This window comes from Castanea sativa, chromosome 6, assembly GCF_040712315.1.
Source record: "Castanea sativa cultivar Marrone di Chiusa Pesio chromosome 6, ASM4071231v1".
NCBI lineage: Eukaryota > Viridiplantae > Streptophyta > Magnoliopsida > Fagales > Fagaceae > Castanea > Castanea sativa.
In genome coordinates this window covers 58,358,506-58,365,838 of record NC_134018.1, presented here as the reverse complement: position 1 = coordinate 58,365,838, position 7,333 = coordinate 58,358,506, and the positions used below count along the sequence as shown (strand labels likewise).

General features: G+C 39.8%; 1 protein-coding gene across 1 annotated transcript; it reads right to left on the bottom strand.

The window, feature by feature from the left end:
* Window positions 1-1,841: 1,841 nt before the first annotated feature.
* Window positions 1,842-6,187, bottom strand: LOC142640272 (uncharacterized). Its single transcript, XM_075814342.1, has 4 exons — window positions 5,782-6,187; window positions 5,526-5,673; window positions 4,023-4,763; window positions 1,842-1,890 (listed from the first exon to the last, which is right to left on the bottom strand). Exons 1-4 carry the CDS (start codon window positions 6,185-6,187, stop codon window positions 1,842-1,844), a joined length of 1,344 nt encoding a protein of 447 aa, XP_075670457.1.
* Between the last annotated feature and the right edge of the window lie 1,146 nt (window positions 6,188-7,333).

Sequence of the window (7,333 nt, the reverse complement as noted above, 5' to 3'; positions counted from 1 at the left end):
CACGTTTAACACGCTAATTTATTTGTGTTAACCCGAAATGAGTCACTTAACACAACTCATTTAACTCGTATAACAAATAATAAATTTTTATTTTATTTTAGATTTGTTAAATACCTTTTATATCCAAACATATCTTTTAAATTTAAAAAGAAAAGTGAGTAATTACAAAAATTTACAAGGGATATAATTAAAAATTGAAACTTTGCAAACCCTAGATTTTTAAACCCTACAAATCCTAAACCTCTAAACCTTCTTATATATATATATATATATATATATATTTAATTTCAGTCGAGTTCTAAGGATATTATATTTTTTGTTGAACTATGTTATTTTATTTTTATTAAACTATGTTATTTTGAAGTTAGGTAGAATTGTTGCACTTCTTTTTTAGTGTAAAGAACTTATTTCTAGATAAATGTTATATTTTTGTTGAATTATATTATTTTGAATGTGGGTTGAAGACTTGAAGTGTATGCACTGCTTTTTAGGATGTAAAAAAAAAATTATTTTTATATGGATGTCATATTTAATATTATGTAGGTTGAAATGGGTTGTGTTATATTCATGTCAACCCAACACGACTTGTTTAATAAGTGTGTCAAATGGGTTGGGTCAAGTCAACCCGCCTTATTAATAGGTCGGGTTAGGGTTGAAGGATCATGACACGATTATTAAATGGGTCAGATTAGGGTTGAGTTATTTAGTCGAATACCCCTGCCTCGACACGACACGAACCCAACACGCTAACCCGAATTAACACCCCTAAAGACGAGGACTTGTCCAAAGCTCAGCAAGAAAATGTGGATTTGAAGAAGGAGCTTGCCCTAGACAAGGAAGAGGCTCATACCCTCAGGGAGACCATGGAGGCTATCAAGAAGGCTGCTTATAACGAAGGGATCAAAGCAACCGAAGCTCGGCTGACCGAGGAGCTGGTAAAATTGTGTAGGGAGTACTGCCAACAAGTGTGGGCAGAAGCCCTGAACATGGCAGGAGTCCTGTCAACCTTTGAATGGAAAAATTTCGAGAACATTTGGATTCCACAGGACATCCGAGTGTTTGAAGACCTTCCTCCCACCTTAACTACCTCTGAGGCAGCGCCTTTGGTCCAGCCATCCCCAATTCCAGAACCTCTTCCTTCTCCTAAAGAACTTACTAGTTCTGATAAAGAGAAGGAACAAGATGACAGGGCTGGGAAGCGCCTAAGCGAGCATGCCGAGCCAAACATTCCTCCACCAATGGCAAAGGATAAAGGCAAACAAGTCCAAACCACGTTTGAAGTGGAACTTAAGCAAACAGAGGAAGAGGACAAAATAAAAAAAGCTGCCAACAAGTCCAAACAGGATCCTCCCCTAAAACTATAGGCACAGACCAGCTAGGACTCTTTTCTTTATGTAATAATTTTTTGTATTAGGACTTTTATCCTGATCTTCTTATTTCAGAGTTTTATTTTCAATGTACCCACTGACAGAATTAATGGCCAATTTGAAAGATTGCTCTTTATCTCATTGCTAATTTCCTTTAATGAAATACTAATTTCCTTCACCTTAATGTAAATCAAATGCATGGAGCAAGTGACTTAATATTCGAATGTACAAGGAAATTTTTGTAACACCTCACTCATCAATAACCCAACATAAAAGTACATTCACTTTATCAATTTTAATCATCAACAAATAAATTATGTACTGAAAATATAATATACGAAGCATAACAGCATACAGTTAAGTATGGATGCGTATTTCTAAACTTAAACAAAAGAAACACAGTCTAAGACTTAATTTGGTGTTTAATTTGGGGCATAAAGTAAACCATCAAACTTACTGTGGTTTATTAATACCTCAATTTCCAGGAAGCATGTGCTCTGAGGAGCCATCCATAACCAAGTTTCTGTTTGATATTTATAAAAAGGAACTAAAACGTTAATTTCCCCAAAGTAGAAGATTCGAGGACCTGACGTAACTAAGGTTCTGTTTAACATTTAATAATATATCAATTTCCACGAGGTATGTGGTCCGAGGAGCCATGCATGACCAAGTTTCCGTTTGATACTTATAAAAAGGAACTTAAACGTTAATTTTTCCAAAGCAGAAGATCTAAGGACCTGATGTAACTAAGGTTCTATTTAACATCTAATAATATACCAATTTTCATGAGGTATGTGGTCCGAGGAGCCATGCATGACCAAGTTTCTGTTTGATACTTATAAAAATGAACTTAAGCGTTAATTTCCCTAAAGTAGAAGATCCGAGGACTTGACGTAACTAAGGTTTTATTTAACATCTAATAATATACCAATTTCCATGGGATTCAGATCCTCTAGAGTTCCTAGGTACTCTACCAAGTAGAGTTCATTAAATCCTAACCACTCTTTAATGATTTAATGGTTTAGATTCTGCCATGTCAGCATTTCATTAATAATATTCTTAAAATAATAAAATAATGTTGTAAACAAAACAATTAAGATGATTGTTAATGAAATGCTGACATGGCAGAATCTAGACCATTAAATCATTAAAGAGTGGTTAGGATTTAATGAACTCTACTTGGTAGAGTACCCTAGGAACTCTAGAGGATCTGAATCCATTTCCATGAGGTTTGTGGTCCGAGGATCCATGCATGACCAAGTTTCTATTTGATACTTATAAAAAGGAACTTAAATGTTAATTTTTCCAAAATAGAAGATCTGAGGACTCGACGTAACTAAGGTTCTGTTTAACATTTAATAACATATCAATTTCCACGAGGTATGTGGTTTGAAGAGCCATGTATGACCAAGTTTATGTTTGATACTTATAAAATGGAACTTAAATGTTAATTTTCTCAAAGGAGAAGATTTTAAGGACCCGACGTAACTAAGGTTCTATTTAACATTTAATAACATATCAATTTCCACAAGGTATGTGGTCCGAAGAGCCATGCATGACCAAGTTTCTGTTTGATACTTAGAATAATGAATCGAAACACAATATAATGATAATTGAAAAAAAAAATGACAAAAGTGCCTTTCATTAATAGTAATACCTTCGTAGGTTATTTATATTCCAAGGACGTTGTACAATTTTTTCATCTAAGTCGACTAGGCGATATGACCCTATACCCGCCACAGAAGTGATTCGGTATGGTCCTTTCTAGGTAGGTGCTATCCTTCCCCACGCTGGATTCTTAGAGGTACCCATGACTTTCCTCAAGAACAAATCTCCAGGCGCAAGTGGCCTTAGTTTCACATGGGCATCATATCCTCGTATGAGCTTCTGCTGATAATAAGTCAGTTGAACTATTGCGGCCTCTCGCCGTTCCTCAACCAGATCCAGGCTTTTCTCTAGCAAACCATCGTTATTTTCTGGGCTGAAAGAGCTCATCCTACATGTTGAAAACCCAGTTTCCAAAGGGATCACGACCTCGGCCCCATAGGTCATGGAGAAGGGCGTTTCTCCTGTGGACCTTCGTGGTGTAGTCCGATACGTCCACAGAACATGTGGTAATTCTTCCACCCACCTTCCTTTTACATCATCCAGCCTTTTCTTCAGCCCATTTACTATCACCTTGTTAACAGCCTCGGCCTACCATTTCCCTGAGGATAAGCTGGAGTGGAGTATCTATTCGTGATACCCATGTCACCACAGTATTTTCTAAAAGCCTTGCTATCAAACTGCAAGCCATTATCTGAAATAAGCATATGAGGTATCCCAAATCTAGTAACAATGTTCTTCCAAACAAACTTCTTTGCATCCACATCTCTAATTTTTTACAAAGGCTCAACTTCAACCCATTTGGTAAAGTAGTTGGTCCCTACAAGTAACCACCTTTTATTCCCCACAGCCTTTGGGAAAGGCCCTACTATATCCAATCCCCATTGAGCGAACGACCATGGACTAGACAGAGTGTTAAGTACACCACCAGGTTTATGGATGTTAGGAGAAAATCTCTGGCATTGATCACATTTTCTCGCGTAATCTTGAGCTTCTCTCTGCATATTGGGCCACCAATATCCTTGGGTCAAAGCTCTATGGGCTAAAGACCTCCCTCCTGTATGACTTCCACAAATCCCTTTATGCAATTCCTCCAATAGAGACTCTGTCACTTCAGGGTGTACACACAACAAGTATGACCTAGAAAATGAGCGTTTATACAACTTCTGGTTCTCAGACAACCCGAATCGAGATGCCTTTCTATGAACTTTATCTGCCTCAGATCTGTTCTCGGGCAAAATATCGCTCTTAAGAAAAGACATTATAGGGTCAATCCAACTTGGTCCGAGCTTAACCTGATGAATATTGATGGCATTTATAAACGTCCGAGCAGGTTTCAACAGGTCTTCAACGAGAATGACTTGAGGCAAACCTTGAGCCGAGGATGTTGAAAGCGTGGCCAATGAATCCGCATGCGTATTTCCACTCCTAGATATATGTGCTAGGGTAAAGGACTCAAATCTAGATTGTAAGTGTCTAACCCTGGCTAGGTATTCTTGCATTCTTGGATCTCTAGCTTCCAATGTTCCCAGCACTTGACCTACGACTAACTGAGAATCCGAGAACATATGGACTAACTTTTCCCCCATTTTTTGGACCATATCCATCCCGACCAACAAAGCCTCATATTCTGCCTCATTGTTAGTGGCCAAGAATCCCAATCTTAGAGACTTCTCAAATATAAGCCCTTCCGGAGACAGAAGAACTAGTCCAATGCCAGACCCTCTTTGGTTCGCCACTCCATCAACATACACTTTCCAATTCGGAAGTTCTTGCACGAAATCATGCCAACTGATTTTTCATCCATGTGCGTCTCCTTTGCATTTTCTTCTAATGATGGCTCATCGAATTCGGCCACCAAATCAGCAAGGACCTGGCCTTTAACAGAGGTGCGAGGCATGTATTTAATATCAAAAGCCTCTAAGATCGTTCCCCACTTAGCTATCCTTCCAGTGTAGTCAGCACTTCACAATATTGACTTAAGAGGGGGCTGAGTCAAAACAATAACTATGTGGGATTGAAAATAGTGAGGAAGTTTACGCGTAGCATGTACCACGGCCAGAATGACTTTCTCCAACGGAAAATAACGCACCTCAGCTTCATGCAAAGATTTACTCAATAGTAAACTGGTCTCTGTATACAATCATCGTCCCGTATCAACACCAAACTGACAGCATGTATGGCCACAGCTATATACGCAAATAGGACTTCATCGACCTCTAGTTGAGACATGATGGGTGGTCGGGAAAGGTATTCTTTAAGTTGTTGAAAAGCCAAAGCATACTCCTTGGTCCATTCGAATATCTTCCACTTATTCAGCAACTAGAAGAAAAGTCTACACCTATAAGCAGATCGAGAGATAAACCTGCTGAGAGCAGCAGTTATCCTAGTCAATTTCTAGACCTCTTTTGGATTTCGAGGTGATTGTAGACCGTGGATTGCCTTAACTTGCGCCAGATTTCTTTTATTCCTCTATGAGTCGCCATGTAGCCTAGGAATTTGCCAGAGCCCACCCCAAAAGAGCATTTAGAGGCATTAAGGCATAATTTGTACCTCTTGAGCATTTGAAAGGTATCATCCAAATCTTTCACGTGCATGGGCACCGTCTTACTTTTCACTACCATATCATCCACATATACCTCAATAGTCTTTCCGAGGTGTGACTCAAACATCCTAGTTATCATCCTTTGATAGGTAGTCCCTGCGTTTTTCAAGCCAAACGGCATCACCTTATAGTGATAATTTCCTATAGGAGTAATAAAGGTTGTCTTCTCCTGGTCGTTCGGTGCCAAAGGTATTTAGTGATAGCCTTGGAAAGCATTTAGAAAACTCATCTGAGAATGTCCAACTATAGCATCCACTAATTGATCTATACGAGGCATTGGAAACGAGTCTTTGGGACAAGCCTTGTTTAGGTCTGTGAAGTCCACACATACTCTCCACGTCCCGTTCTTCTTATTTACTACAACTGTGTGCACCAACCATTCTAGGTAGAAGACTTCTTTAATAGCCCCAGCCCTTTTAAGCTTGAACACCTCTTCCTTGGCAGCCTCAGCATACTCTTTAGATGAACGCCGAGGTGGCTGCCTTCTCAGAACAATTGCAGGATTGACATTCAGATGATGACAAATGAAGCTTGGATCAACTCCAGGGGCCTCATAAGGATCCCAAGCAAATACATCTATGTTATTCTTCAAGAACATGACCAATTCCATCTTCTCGTGATATGGCAACCGAACACCCACCTAAAAGAACTTTTCAGGGTCATCACCTATAAGAAATTTCTCCAACTCTTCGCATGTTGCCTCCTTTGCTGTCACCGCACTAGGCACATTCGGAGGCGTTAATTGCTATAAGTCCTCAGTAGCTAAGGCCGAAGATCTAGATTCAACATGATGCAATATCGCAGCCGATATACGTTGTCTAGCCACTGATTGACTTCCTAGAATTTCTTTGATCTGTTCCCTTAAAGGGAACTTCACTTTGACATGCAACGTTGACGATACAGCACCCAAAGCATGCAACCAAGGCCTTGCTACGATGGCTATGTATGGGGAATAAGCATTAACTACCTTAAAATCCACATCCACCGTTTCTGGACCTGATTGCACAGGCAGACGAATTTGTCCTTTTGGTATGACAGCCTTCCCTTCAAAACTTATTAGCGGTGAGTCATAAGGAGTAAGATTCTCCAGCTTTAGATTAAGCCCCTTAAACAGAGTAAGGTACATAACATCCGCTCCACTACCCCAATCAACCATCACTCTCTTCACATCATAACCCCCTATCCTTAGCGTAACCACTAGGGCGTCGTCATGTGGTTGAATTGTGCCAACCTTATCGTCATCCGAGAAGCCCAAAATGGGTGGAGTGATAACTTTAATCCTTTTCGGCCTCAAGCCAGACTCCTCGACGAAAACATGTGACACAGAGATCACCCTGGTAAGGCATAAGCCAGTCCTTCCAAGAGCGGCGAAGATGATATTAATCGTTCCTAAAGAAGGCTGGGAAGAATTGTTCCTTTGGTTGTTTGAACCTGAATGGCTTCCTTGTCCATTGGGTTGATACAAATTTTGTTTCAACTTTCCTTCATTAACCAACTGCTCCAAATGGTTCCAAAGTGTCTGGCACTTCTTGGTAGTATGACCCACATCTTGGTGATATTGGCAAATGAGATTCTGATTCCATTTTGTGGGATCTCCAGCCATCTTAGTAGGCCATTTGAAGTACGGTTCCTTCCAGATCTTCTCCAGCAATTGATGTACCGGTTCCTAGAATACGATGTTAACTGCTTGAGGGAGGGCTGAACCAGACTGCCCAAAAAAATCTTTCCTCGGCCTGTTGTTATTGTACCTATCTGA

What these genes read in the sequence shown, in the direction of transcription:
- LOC142640272 (XM_075814342.1), bottom strand. Translation starts at nt 6,187, where the DNA reads ATGGAATTGGTCATGTTCTTGAAGAATAACATAGATGTATTTGCTTGG. An exon ending in ACCTTTCAAATGCTCAAGAG is followed by an intron (nt 4,764 to 5,525) that starts GTACAAATTATG and finishes ATGAAAAATCAG; the next exon opens with TTGGCATGATTTCGTGCAAG. An exon ending in GGAAGTCATACAGGAGGGAG is followed by an intron (nt 1,891 to 4,022) that starts GTCTTTAGCCCA and finishes AATATCAAACAG; the next exon opens with AAACTTGGTTATGGATGGCT.